Here is a 14,556-nt window from a genome sequence, read left to right as displayed (position 1 = left end):
CCTTTCCCCTAAGGGTTTGCTGTTATTCCACACCAGAAGAGATCAACAGCTCAGTGACCCAACACTCACAGTGACTTGAGTGCCCTCAGTGCTGTTTTTGTGAATGCATGAGATCTTTTGTAGTTGAAGTTTCCCGGTGACATCACTAACACAGACTGTGTTTACCTGCTGTAATTCCATCAAACACCCTTCGTGTTTGTGCAGTGAAAGGCTGAACTGCTTATTTGGCTCTGAATTAAAAGGAAAGATCTTATGCATCACACATTTTTCAAAAGATTCTGTTTGCTTTGTGTAGGTAAGATTTGTTCCCTTATAGGCATAAATGATGAAATTTTGATATCAAATATCCTTTTCGGCCCCTATCAACTTCTCCAGAATTGGAACATATTTTTTGATTGGCATGCCTGTTAAACCTAGAGAAAGTCATGACTGCGATTTTTGGTTTACAGGTAACGACTGCACACGAGAATGCAATGGATGCAGTTTCCAGGCCGCACTGTGGACTTCCTACATCAGGTTTGAAGATTTGGGTGTTATAAACTGTGAGATCAGTGGCTTTTTTTTTTTAATCCTTAAATGTAATTAAGATCATAAAAACATGCATCATTCATTTACTAGTGGGGTGGCTTTATTTGTGTCTGCCTAAGTTATTTTTTGAACATTATTTCTGATTTTCATGTTTGCGTGCATTTGAATATGTGCTAAGAACTGCTTATATTGGGCAAAGAAATGATTTCTTGTGAAATGCCTCGTTAATCCTTTTGCATGGAATTTTACCAGTTGCATCTGATCAAAATCACGTTTGTAGTATCATATCAAAAATTCTAACCTGTTTACATTGTTGTCATGTTCATGTTCATATATTATTAAAATCTTATTTTGTACTTACCAGTTTTATTTCTACTTTTTATCACACCTCATTTGCTAAAATAAGTATGACATGTATATGGTATTTTTCGCTAGCAAATGCTAGCAATCTCAAATTGTACTTTGGGAAAATATACCTTATATCATGTCAACAATCAAATCCATAATTAGTGCATGAATTGGCATTTAGGATAAATCACTGGATCATCTGATATCAGTCCAAGTATTTGCCATGTTGGCCTCCAGTCGCTTCCTGGAACTCCAGAGGCAGAATGGTGTAAGAATTTTATATAGCCGCTCTGGTGTTATTGCTGCTTTCTTGATCTCTCTTTTTATGGTTGTTGTTTTAATTATAATATCAATTGATGATCCTTAAGAATGCCTAAACTATGTGAGGTCAGGTTATGAGGACACAACACACTGGCCAGTAGTCGCAGAGTGTGCTTTCCTTGGTCTGGTTTGCCTGTGGGCACCGCCTGATTGAGAGCCATGGTGTTGCTTCCATGAGTGGATGGTTAAGTCTGGGTCCCTCTCCTCACCCAAATGCCCAAGAGTTGTTCTCTGCTGATTGGTCAACCCATTTGCCAAGGAAATTTTGAATTGCAGCAAATGAGTGAATGGATGCTCCGAATTCTTTTGACTGCACTGTGGTGTGTGCCAAGGGCATTTTGGGCTCTTCAAAAATCTGGCCCATGGGCGGGGCTATAATCATCTGGTTTACTGTAAAAGGACGGGACATAAAGTTTATTTACACTTTTTCAAAATTCTTTTCTCTTTCCCACGCCCATGTCTGTCGTTTGCTGCCCACAGATTAATTACCCCTTTTTGTAGTGTAACGGAGCCACGAAGATGATAAGGAAGTAACAGGTTTTACAGCCACTTCCAAAGCCAGGGTAAGGATTGGCATAAACAGGGCCGGGCTGTGGCCATCAGTAGGAGGCCTGGGATTCTTGTACTAAAACATCTCTGTGGGGCCACCACTCAGCCTGGTAATGTTCAGACACCCTGACACCTCCTCCAGGAATATAAGTCTCTGTCCTTTGAAAGATCAGGTTTTTCCTGCACATACAATAAATTATAATACTGGTTTCAAGAATAAGAAAAAGCAAAATCATAGCAGACGCTATTAAAACAAATGAGGATTTTTGGTACTGAGACTATGATTTAGTACTCGGAAGGGAAAGATTCCTACAGAATTCCTGTTAAGTACTTCTTTTTGTACAGACAGTGGAAAACAAGTTGTAGCTCACCAGATTTCATTAGTAAGGTTGTTAGCCGCTTGAAGTGAAAATACTTTGTGAATTGTATTGTATGCTGGCTTTGGAACTCCTACTCAAGAATATTTGTTTTCCATGAGTAAATATCAGTAGGTGTTTTGGAAGGTTGCCTGCCATTCTTTCTTTTCCTTATTTCAAGGGTTATGAAATTTCAAACACTGGTGAACCTTTGACTTACCCAGATCCGGTTTCCCTTCTGAACCATGTCATGTACATCTGGGAGCAGACGGAATGAAACTTTAGGTCACTTTGATTGGATGTGATAGGAATGGATGGTTGACACTAATGTCTTTGTGAACGTTCTCTGATAAAGGAAGAGAAAGAAAAATTGCATTTGGCATGTTTGAAATTCCTTACTGAGTTGAGCAGTGAGTATAGAAACGGCTACTGGGAGAAAAAGCAAGTGCTCAGGAAATAAATTATAAACACTGTGCCTTATTATAAAATCATCTAAGATTCCATCCTTCCTTTTATCTGTTGGAAGATCAATTGTTCATCACAAGTACCTAATTTCGTTACATCTCAAGTTATTATTATTGGCTGCTGTACCTGAGTCATCCACCTGTACTTTTTCTGTTTCAACATGTAATTGTCAACAGGTATTGGCTGGTAAAGGGTTTGGAAAAAGCCAAGCAGAAGAAACATTCTGGGACCTCAGTGTTCTTGGTGTTTGTTATTATACACTTGCAGGGTCAGGGAAGAGAAGGGCTAATAGCAAGGTTAGCTATTCAGTCATCCACATGGCATAATTTCATTCAAGTCCACCATTTCTGCGTCACCAAGCAGTGTGCCCTTTCAGGGGTCTGACCTCTGATTTTGCAACCTCCCCACTCAACAATGAACTTCACAGAGGGCAGCCACCAAGGGGCAAAATGAAGAAAACGGGAAGACTAGGAGGGAACAGAGAATGATAGGCTTGCTTCATAGACTGTACAAAAGAATTGACTGTGACTCAAGGGAAATAGCTCAGATTCTAACATTATCCTGTAATGTCACATATTAACAGTGATTTCTTCAGAAACGGGTATATATGCTTATCGTGGTGAGCAACCTCATTAAAGGCATCTGCAGAGAAAGTACAAACAGAAGAAACTGTGAGTTGGAATTGACAATTAACAGCCCTCTTATTGAAGTGCATCACCATCCATAGAAGGCAGTGGTGTTTTCGCTTTCTTTCTAAGCGCAAAAAGGAAAGGTAAAACATCAAAAATGGTGGGAGAAAAGTTTCAGAACACAAGGTCGTTTTAATTCATAGTTTCCTTAAAAGAACTATCTTGTCTGAGCTTTCATATTTTGTTCAGAAAGGTCGTCTCTTTTAAGTCTTGTCATTAAAGACGGTTTGCTCTTTAAAGTGAATTATCAAAGGGTATAGAAATTGCAAGTTACTGAAACTAAAATACATGATCAATTTTAAGTCTGCTAACTAAAGCCTACTTAAAATTGGATGTGCTTTTGTCCTGGCAGCCCCTTTGATAAAACCAGAAAAAGATACATGGTTGGTCAATTCAAAGTAGCAAATGAAGATAATTAGATAAAACTTTTTTTCAGCGGATGTTGAAGTGGATCTTGGCTTTGGAGACTTGGTTAGCAAGCTGTGGCATAGGCCATAATGGCATTTGGAAAAGTAAAAATGGGATACCCTAGATTTTGACCTGGTTAATGTTAACATTCTTCACTGTATTATTTTAGAATCAGGATCAAACTTCAGATCATATTATTTGCTTCTCATATGGAGGAAGAGAAATGAAATTTGTAACATAAGACTGAAAGGATTTTAAAATCTGGATTCCTCACCACTATCTAGTTCCACAGAAAATTTGTTCTTCCAGACATGTCAGTTTTAAGCAAGGATTTCCATCAGGCAAATGTTTTAAAACCAAAGACCCAAGATATTGCTATAGATTCTGCTATTTTGAGAACTGAAGCTTAATCTAGACTTCAGGCTAATAAATATTCTTTTTTTAATTTGTTTTTGTTTTTGAGACAGAGTCTTGCCCTGTCACTCTGTCACCCAGGCTGGAGTGCAGTGGCGTGATCTCAGCTCACTGCAACCTTTGCCTTGAGTGTTTAAGTGACTCTCCTTCCTCAGCCTCCCAAGTAACTGGGATTACAGGTGTGCACCACCACACCTGGCTAATTTTTGTATTTTTAGTAGAGATTGTGTTTCACCATGTTGGCCAGGCTGGTCTCGAACTCCTGGCTCAAGTGATCTGTCCGCCTTGGCCTCCCAAAGTACTGGGAATACAGGTGTGAGCCACCACGTCTGGCCTAATACATATTCTTATATCACCTTTGGAAGTCAGCCACGTAAAATGCGTCTCATGGAAAATAGCTAGTTGGACACAAAGACTTTATCATGGAACAGAAAGAGGGGGCTACCAAGTTAAAAGCCTGATCTACTTAATTAGCTAAAATGTGGCTATGGGAGGGAAAACATTGTATCCATGTCCCTTTCCTTTAGGAAAGGAGATTCATTCAGGTGGAGTCTAACAATTCGTTTTGTTTTCTTGGGCAATTCTCTTCACCTGTCCGGCTTACTTTTCGAATCTACAACATAAAAGGGCATAACTCAACTGATATTTCGCAAGCTCTTCCATTTCAATCTTCTCATTCATTGTTTCTCAGACTAGCGTTCCTTCAAGCCCTGTTCTGCAAGATTTGTCTTGAAGTATTCAGTGTCATATTTAGGAAATGTGGCATGCTATACCACCCTCTGGAAGATTCACATTTACACTACTCACTCAGTCATTCATTCATTGAATACGTAGCTACCGATTGCCCACTGTGTGCTAGACAGCACATTAACCACCCCAAAACTTCACGGCTTAAACAGTAATTTCCTATCATCTCTCTCAGTGCTGACAATTCATCTGGCTCAGCGAGGCCATTTTCACCTGGGTTTCATGCAGGTGCAGTCAGGTGTTGGCTGGGGTGGCAGTCATGGGAGGCAAGGGCTCAAACCCGCAAGACCCATTCATATGGTGGGCAACTGAGGCTGCCTGTCTACTGGGGGATGGCAGCTGCGGGGAACCCTCCAGAGCAAGCCCAGTCAAAGACCAGACATGGAGGCCACCAACCCCATAAGGCCAGCGCCTAGAAACTGGCTGGATCACTTCAACTGTCAAAGACAGAGCCCACCCAGAGACAAGGGCAGAGGACCCAGACCCAGCAAAGGCAAAGAATCTGTTGCCATCTGTAAGCTGCCACACCCTCTGCTTAAGAAACCAATTTACCTTTCTTTAAGCTGCAGTTTCCTAAAATGATTTTATCCATGGAATCATCTTTCAGCTTCTTCTGTGACTCACATATTTTATTGCAGAGTTCTGTGAAATATTGATCAGAGAAGCCCAAACCCAAGATATTGCTTAAAAGTTCCTTCCTGTTCAAAAATGCTGTTAATCTATGTTGCGTTTCTAGAATCACAAGTCCGGTTTCTTCCCAAGAAACACTTCTTGGGAAGCCCTGAATTAGGGATATTCAAGAAGGCCATGTCTTCTTCCTCTGGTCTTTCAAAAGATGGAAGCAACCTTAGTTGAATTTTTTTTCACCTCTCCTCTCTTTGAGGGTTGGTATGCATTGTTTGTCGTAATTATATTGGCACGTGTATTATTAAAAGGTCCCTCAAAACCCACGCCCTGTGCTCAGGAGCCTTCTTTCATGGAACTATTAGGCACATGGAAGGCTGTGGACCTGATAAGCCTGAGAGAGGAAATTTCCTGAACCACAGAGCACTTCAAAACTGCTCAACTAAGTAGAGCATAAGCATCTAGATAAACACATGAATCAGCCTCCTAATTGCCCCGTTAGCTTTCTCACCACCGCAGCCCAGCTCTCTCTCTCCAGACCTCTTAGCCCATCTGCTGGATCTCAGGGTTCTCAGCCTGAGCCTGGTAGTAGGGGGAGAAGGTAACTGTTTAAAGGAAGCCAGGTGCAGGGGCCGGGTAGCCTCTCTGCTCTCTCAGCTCTCCACATCTTACTGAACACGGCAGTCACCAGACAATTGGTCCAACCCTGTGATCTGCAGGTGTTTTGAAAACATCTAAATGGGTTGGTCGTGGTGGCTTGCACCTGTAATCCCAGAACTTTGGGAGGCCAAGGCGGGTGGATCACTGAAGTCAGGAGTTCAAGACCAGCCTGGCCAATATGATGAAACCCCATCTACTGAAAATACAAAATTAGCTGGGCGTGGTGGCAATGTGCCTCTAATCCCATCTACTTGGGAGGCTGAGACTGGAGAGTGGCTTGACCCCAGTAGGCAGACGTTGCAGTGAGCTGAAATCATGCCACTGCACTCCAGCTTGGGTGACAGAGCAAGACTCCATCTCAAAAAAAAAAAAAAAAAAAAAAAATTAGCTGGGCAAGATGGTAGGTGCCTGTAATCCCAGCTACTTGGAAAGCTGAGGCAGGAGAATTGCTTGAACCTGGGAGATGGAGATTGAGGTGAGCCAAGATTGCCCCACTGCACTCCAGCCTGGGCGACAGAATGAGATTCTATCTCTGAAAAAGAAAAAGGGGGGGTGGGGAGGGAGGGAGGGAGGGAGGAAGGAAGGAAAGAAGGAAGGGAGGGAGGGAAGGAAGGAAGGAGGGAGGGAGGAAGGAAGGAGGGAGGGAGGAAGGGAGGGGAAACATCTAAACGGTTGATGTGACTGGAATTCAGCTCAGTCCAGGAGGCAGAGCCTATGAGAGTTTGAGGGAGAAAGAAAAATAGAAAAGACACCATTTCCTTAAGAAGAAATATTTGCCTAACAGGATGGTGGAGGGTCCTGTGAATCTTGCGCTTTTTAAAGAAACGTCTTGACATCAACAGAGATTTCTTGAAACTGAATTTTTCGTTTCCCAGTTTTGCTTCCTGTGAGGTGACGGCAGCTGTCACTAACCTGACATCAACGGTGACACTGCTCGTCAGGTTATGTGTAAGCTCGGGTTCCAGCCCAGTTTCCCAGCTACTGCAGTGTCACAATCCTGTGTACAATCCTTTTCAGGACTGATCATTTGGCCCATTACGCATCACTGTGTTTGTAATAAAAATATTTACCCAAGCCGGGCTGCAGTGGTTGCTGCGTGAAGCCTCGGCGGCTTGACTCATCACGTCTCCACCTGTTCTTTCTCAGAGTTAAGGATCTGGTAGCAGTTTTCCGCCTAGAGTGATATTTCCTACAGTGTTGGGGAACCTTTCTCTGACTGAGTTCCCACTTGTGTTATCTGATTTGCTTCTCCAGTATTTTTATTTACTGCATTCAGGCATGTGAATTTGGAAGCTGCTGAAATATAAATTGGGTGGATTAAGAGTTTTCTTTTAAAACCCTTTCTACTATCTTATTTGGATTGTGCGGGGTGTGTGTGTGTGTGTGTGTGTGTGTGTGCTAGAGAGAGAGAGAGAGAGAGAAAGAAAGAGAGAGAGAGAAATGGTAAATCCATACACCTTCAAAGGCAAATCCACACGTCTTTATAGTGCCAGAAATCTTTTTTAAATAGGCTAATTAAGATAGCAAACCTAAGTAGACCTCCTACTGCTGGTCGCTGCTGTCAGGTACTTTGCCTAAAACTATATAATGTTCACTCTCTCTGCCTTTTTATTGGCAAAGGAGAAAGATTAATTGGCCCCATCTCCATCTCACATTGTAATTACTGTTCTCCCTGTGATATCACCTCTAACATATGAGCAACATTTTGACTTCATGCGAACTGCAGATTGAGCTCACCACTTCAACACTGGAATAAATTTACACAAAAATTAAATACTCTATAGACCTTTGCAAGTGCCTCGTCTGTCCCAGGGAAAGGCAAACAAGGTTGAATAAGACCTTGGCAACATGCTGCTTGCCCAGAAAGAGTTTGTGATTCAAGAAGGAAAATAAAACATATGCACAAAAGGGAAAAAATGATAATACAAGAGAAAACGTGATCTTTGCATAAGAGAAATGCCAAGTATCATGAGATTTCCAGGGAGGCAGGAACATTTGAAATCAGGTCTTCTAGGAAGAGGTGACACTTGGTTTAGGATCGCAGTAGGATTTCAATAGGTAGAAATGCAGGGAAGGGTCTTGCGGATGGAGTCACAGCCGGTAAGGTAGTTCAGACCGTGGAGATTACAACTGCTGGGAGAACAGTAGCATGAGATAAACTTTCCAAGGTGTGTCAGAGTCAGATTATGGAAGACAAAGGGACCTACACGTACTGCCTACCTACAGTACTAGGCGAGGCCTCAGCACAGGTCAGTTAAGGATCTGGAATTGGGCTGGGTGCTTAGCTTCTCTGAGTCCGAGTCTCCTGATCTCAGAAAACAGAGGAATAAGGCCAGGCGCGGTGGCTCAAGCCTGTAATCCCAGCACTTTGGGAGGCCGAGGCGGGTGGATCACGAGGTCAAGAGATCGAGACCATCCTGGTCAACATGGTGAAACCCCGTCTCTACTAAAAATACAAAACATTAGCTGGGCATGGTGGCGTGTGCCTGTAATCCCAGCTACTGAGGAGGCTGAGGCAGGAGAATTGCCTGAATCCGGGAGGCAGAAGTTGCAGTGGGCCGAGATCGCGCCATTGTACTCCAGCCTGGGTAACAAGAGTGAAACTCCGTCTCAAAAAAAAAAAAAAAAAAAAAAAAGGAAAACAGAGGAATAAGGCGAGGTGCAGTGACTCATGCCTGTAATCCCACCACTTGGGGAAGTCAAGGTGGGCGGTCACTCGAGGCCAGGAGTTCAAGACCAGACTGGCCAACATGGCGAAACCTCATCTCTACTAAAAATACAAAAATTAGCCAAGTGTGGTGGTAGATAACTGTAGTCTCAGCTACTCAGGAGGCCGAAGCAGGTGGATCACTTGAACCTAGGAGGCAGAGGTTGCAGTGAGCCAAGATCATGCCACTGCACTCTAGCCTGGGCAACAGAGAGAGACTCTGTCTCAAAAAAAACAAAAACAAGAAAGAAAAAGAAAATAGAGGAATAGTAGAACATTGTTATGAAGATTAAATGAGGTGTTGCATTTTAAAAAGTCTAACATGCAATAAACTTTCACTAAATGAAGGCAATTTTAATTTTATAACAATTCTCAATCAGTTCATAAGTCTTATTTACATTTGGGGGAGCTGAAGCAAAGAGAAGTTTGGAAACTTGTCCAAGGCCACATATCTAACTTTTGGCAAAAGCAGAACTTGGAACCCTTGTGTCTCTGATTCACTCATTTTTGCTCTTTCCACTACAATGCATTGTCTCCAGGCAAGAAAATTTTGGAGGTTATTTTGTAAGCTAGAGGGAGCAATTAGAGTCATTTGAACAAGGAAATAACATCATCAGAAATTGCTGTATGAGCATTTGTCCTGCAACATCATGAAATGGGATAGATTTTTAATTTTTATTATTATGTTTTTTTATTTTTTGGTTTTTTATTTTTATTTTTTGGGGGGACGGAGTTTCGCTCTTGTTACCCAGGCTGGAGTGCAATGGCGCGATCTCGGCTCACCGCAACCTCCGCCTCCTGGGTTCAGGCAATCCTCCTGCCTCAGCCTCCTGAGTAGCTGGGATTACAGGCACGCACCACCATGCCCAGCTAATTTTTTGTATTTTTAGTAGAGACGGGGTTTCACCATGTTGACCAGGATGGTCTCGATCTCTTGACCTCGTGATCTACCCGCCTCGGCCTCCCAAAGTGCTGGGATTACAGGCTTGAGCCACCGCGCTCGGCTCTGTTTTTTTATTATTATTTTTTGAGATGGAGTCTCACTCTGTTGCCCAGGCTGGAGTGCGATGGCGCGATCTCAGCTCGCTATAACTTCTGCCTCCTGGTCTCAAGCGATTCTCCTACCTCAGCCTCCTGAGTAGCTGGGATTACAGGTACCCACTACCATACCTGGCTAATTTTTCTATTTTTTAGTAGAGATGGGGTTTCACCATGTTGGCCAGGCTGGTCTTGAACTCCTGACCTCAAGTGATCTGCCTGCCTTGGCCCCCCAAAGTGCTGAGATTACAGGTATGAGTCACCACGCCTGGCTGAGATGGGACAGATTAGAGCAGTGGTCCCCAACCTTTCTGGCACCAGGGACTTGTTTCATGGAAGTCAATTTTTCCACTGACTGGGTTGGGGCAGGGGGTGGGATGCAGTGGGGATGGTTTCAGGATGAAACTGTTCCACTTCAGATCATCAGGCATTAGGCTCTCGTAAAGAGCATGCAGCTTAGATCTCTCGCATGCACAGTTCACAATAGAGTTCACACTCCTATGAGAATCTAATGCCACCCTGATCTGACAGAAGGTGGAGCCCTGATGGTAATGCTTGCTCCAAGGCAGCTAATCTCCTGCTGTGAGGTTCCATTCCCAACAGGCCACAGACCAGTCCAGGTCCTCGGCCCTGGGGATGGGGACCCCTGGTTACAGGAGACAAGAGGCTGCAGGCAGAGAAAAATTTAGGCATTGTGTGCAGTATTCCCATAAATTGGCCCAAGTCCTCAGTGAGAGAGGCATTTCTCTGTGAATGGAAAGTGGGGCAAAGATTCAGTAGCTACCATGACACCTGAATATAAATGAGATGATTGCAAAAAAAGAAACAGATGTGAGGCCAACGCTTCCAGCTTCAAAAGACATGGGGGCAAGGCATCTAGCTTCAAAAGATGTGTGGCACAGGTTTGAGTCAGCGAAGAAGGATGAGTTTGGGTTTAGACATAATGAGCTTCATCAGGCAACTGGAAACCTGGGTCAGGGCCCAGAGACTGGTCGAGCCAGGAACATCTGGGTTAGAGTTGATGCTGGGAGAGCCAGTGGTTTCACCAAGAATGGGAAAGTCTTGGAGGAAACAGAAAAAGAGAAGAAGAGGAATAAGAAAGGACCAGGGGAGAGTATACTGTTCTTTGTGGAAGCTGAGGAAAGGAGTTTTTAAAAGAGAAGTAGTGGATAAGAGAGGGCTGGCCAGGAGAGTTAAACACAGGGTATTTCAAAGAGGATAAAGTCCTTTGAATTTGCCCTCGAAGAAGTCAGAATGGGCAGTGAGCTAGAGGAGACACATCTAAATTCCTTGAGGGTCCAAACTAAAGAGCGTGGCGGCTCCCAGACATCTGGAGTCCTGAACTCAGTGGAGAGGGGACCAGACACTCTGAGAGTTCCGTAGGGATTGCAGTCTGTTCCTTCTTTTGATGCTAGATAACAGTTTGCAGTGGGGGTGGCTCCACCAGACGCTAAACCCACAAAATCACGAGCTCATAACAGGTCCCGCCACGGGAATTAGCATCCTGGATTATTTATGAAAGTTCAGAGAAATGTTTTTGAAAGTTCAGCTCTTCTCTTATCCTACAGTCTGCACCAATTTGTAAATTTTATAGAGTTACTAAATGAAGTTAGCCACTTTGCCAACTAGACCTCCCTCGGGATAAATCCTGATAATAAAGTGGATTCTCTGAGAGAGCAATTCCTCTGCCCTCAGTGAAATACTTTTGCTTCTCATCCTTACTAATATTAAATTCTGGAATTATCATTGATTTTCAGGCATTTTTATTCTTACTGACAACAACAAAATGTCAACTTTGACTTCAGCTGATATTTAGGTAGAACTTAACCTTAAGTTACTATACTTATTTACAAAACTACTTACTCTTATTAATAATGTCCAGCACTCCTCTCTAAAAACAAGCAAACAATAGTTAACGCAGGCAAATGATTGTGAAGACATTGTATTAGGCCTTTCTTATATTGCTATTTAAAAAAAGAAAGAAACAAACAAACAAAAACCCTGAGCCTGGGTAATTAATAAAGGAAAGAGGATTAATTGGCTCACAGTTCTGCAGGCTGTACAGGAAGCACGATGCTGGCATCTGCTCAGCTTCTAGGAAGGCCTCAGGATGCTTCCAATCATGGTAGAAGGTAAAGAGGGAGTAGGTGTCTCATGCAGCAGGAGCAGGAGCAAGGAGGTGGGAGTAGGTGCTACACACTTACAAGACAAGATCATGAGAACTCACTCACTATCAAAAGGACAGCACCAAGGAGATGGTGCTTAATCATTCATTAGATATCTGCCTGTTGATCAAATGTGGTGGCTCATGCCTATAATCGCAGCACTTCAGGAGGCTGAGACAGATGGATTGTTTGAGCTCAGGAGTTTGAGACCAGCCTGGGCAACATGGTGAAACCCTGTCTCTACAAAACATACAAAAATTAGCCAGACATGGTGATATGTGCCTTTGGTTCCAGCTACTTGGGAGGCTCAAGTGGGAGGATCACTTGCATCTGAAAAGTCAAGGCTGTAGTGAGCCATGATCCCACCACTGCACTGCAGCCTGGGCAACAACAGAATGAAACCCTGTCTCAAAAAAAAAAAAAGATAAAAGAAATATGCCCCCATGATCTAGTCACCTCCTACCAGGCCTCACCCACCTTCAACATTGAGGATAACATTTTTACATGAGGTTTGGGCAGGAACACACATCCAAACTATAGAAACATTTTGGGAGCAGAGAAGATTGCATTAGAAACAGCCATGTAAGGGCTTTAATATTGAACGCCAGAAGATCATACAACTCTTTAAAAGGGAAATTAAACTTGTTAAAATTCTGGAACTACCGGTAAGACTTTCTTACTACATAAAAACATTTTAATATCCTAAATTCTTTACTAAATTTTGTAAATGCTTACTACAATATCTAGAAGTCATAAATATCTTCCTTTGCTTATATTTTTCATAGTTTGGCACCAAAATTCCTTCATGCCAACACTAAAGTTTATTAATAGGGACTTACAAAACAAGGCAAGACATTACAATTCTGTCAGATGCTTAGGTTGTGAGCTTGTTTAGAGGAAGGAAGGGGGAAAATGACTTTTTTCTAAGAAAAATTGAGAACAGGGCATTTGGGTACTTTACAGCCTCTGGGATGGGGAGGGAGATATAGAAATAAATTCAGTAAATGCTTTTGATCTGCTGACTGTCCTCGAAAATAGTGGCAAAGGAAAGCCAACTTTCCCTGATGCCCTCAAGATGTTGGATGAGTTCAGTCAACTCAAACCGACTGTAGCATAGCTTCAAGAGTGTGCTAGGGGTAGCATTCCCCACTGGGAACGTCTGTAGAATTGACTATGGTTGGAGTAGATGTGCCAAAAACTGGGGGCTGTGCCACCATGAATCCAGCCCTGGATTTCTCTTTTTTTTAGGCAGAGTTTCACTTTTATTGCCCAAGCTGGAGTGCAATGGCACCATCTCGGCTTACTGCAACTTCCGCCTCCCAGGTTCAAACAATTCTCCTGCGTCAGCCTCCCAGGTAGCTGGGATTACAGGCACGCACCACCACACCTGGCTAATGTTTTTGTATGTTTAGTGGAAATGGGGTTTCACCATATTAGTCAGCCTGGTCTCGAACTCCTGACCTCAGGTGATTCACCTGCCTCAGCCTCCCAAAGTGCTGAGTTTACAGGTATGAACCACCACACTCGGCCAGATTTCTCATTTATGATAGAATGTGCCTCTCCCATGTGCAAAAAGAGAAGTCGGGACCCAGTTGCAACTTTAAAGCATGTCAGTTAGCTAGTCGATTGCAGAGATTGAACAGTGAGAAAGAGATTGGTAGCGTTGACTTGGGATTTTTCTGTGGCTGGTATTGTACAAGTGGTGCCACTCTTCCGCCAGGTGGCATTGGCAGAAATCAAGCTAAGAAATGCTAGGGGTGATGATGAGCTTGATTTTAAACTACTTACCACTCATTGCTAAGTAGGATGTGCCTTTCTCCCAGGCACTTCAAGTAGAGAGGATCCCAACACAGGAAAATTGTAGTATTGTGGACAAGTCCTGAGTTCATTCCCAGAAATATATGTAAAACTGGGAGTAGCATGTCTCTTCGTCTGAAAGAAGTGTTCAGACCAAAAATAAATAGAGTCTTATTCCTGACTAGCTTCACTGTAGTATAATTTAAATAATTCAATTTTATGTGCTGACCTTATGCTATAATTCCTACCTGGTCATAATGGTTCTATCTCTATTAATAAAGTGATTATACCCCAAAGGATAGTTGAGTTTTACTTCATTGCCTTCTGATCATGGAGAAAAGAAGGTATAATTCTACTGCATCTTCAGGCATGTTATCAAATTTTTATTGTTAAAGTATAGTTCACAATACTTAGGGAAAGAGCTTGTGTTGATAGCCAGAATCTATTTCTAACACTTTGGTTAAGTTGGCCTTTAGGCGGCCGGGCGCGGTGGCTCAAGCCTGTAATCCCAGCACTTTGGGAGGCCGAGGCGGGTGGATCACGAGGTCAAGAGATCGAGACCATCCTGGTCAACATGGTGAAACCCTGTCTCTACTAAAAATACAGAAAAAAATTAGCTGGGCATGGTGGCGCTTGCCTGTAATCCCAGTGACTCAGGAGGCTGAGGCAGGAGAATTGCCTGAACCCAGGAGACGGAGGTTGCGGTGAGCCGAGATCGCGCCATTGCACTCCAGCCTGGG

At 43.1% G+C, this 14,556-nt stretch overlaps 1 protein-coding gene across 10 annotated transcripts in view; it reads left to right on the top strand.

The window, feature by feature from the left end:
- CEP112 (centrosomal protein 112) overlaps nt 1-14,556 on the top strand; it is a 641,834-nt gene that overhangs the window by 559,308 nt on the left and 67,970 nt on the right. For 9 of the 10 annotated variants that reach the window (XM_032242004.1, XM_032242007.1, XM_032242003.1 and 6 more), the window contains one exon: nt 450-888. Coding sequence is in view for 1 of the 10 variants with exons in the window: in XM_032242009.1 (XP_032097900.1) it covers nt 450-453 (4 nt within the window). In the remaining 9 variants the exon portion in view is untranslated. Of the gene's footprint in view, nt 1-449; nt 889-14,556 lie in introns of those variants that run through there. The other variant, XR_004257837.1, reaches the window with a different exon arrangement.

Source organism: Sapajus apella, unplaced genomic scaffold, assembly GCF_009761245.1.
Source record: "Sapajus apella isolate SASKATOON/1434 unplaced genomic scaffold, GSC_monkey_1.0 scaffold48, whole genome shotgun sequence".
NCBI classification, from domain to species: domain Eukaryota; kingdom Metazoa; phylum Chordata; class Mammalia; order Primates; family Cebidae; genus Sapajus; species Sapajus apella.
The sequence above is the reverse complement of the archived record's forward strand: the minus strand, read 5'-3'. Positions and strand labels throughout refer to the sequence as shown.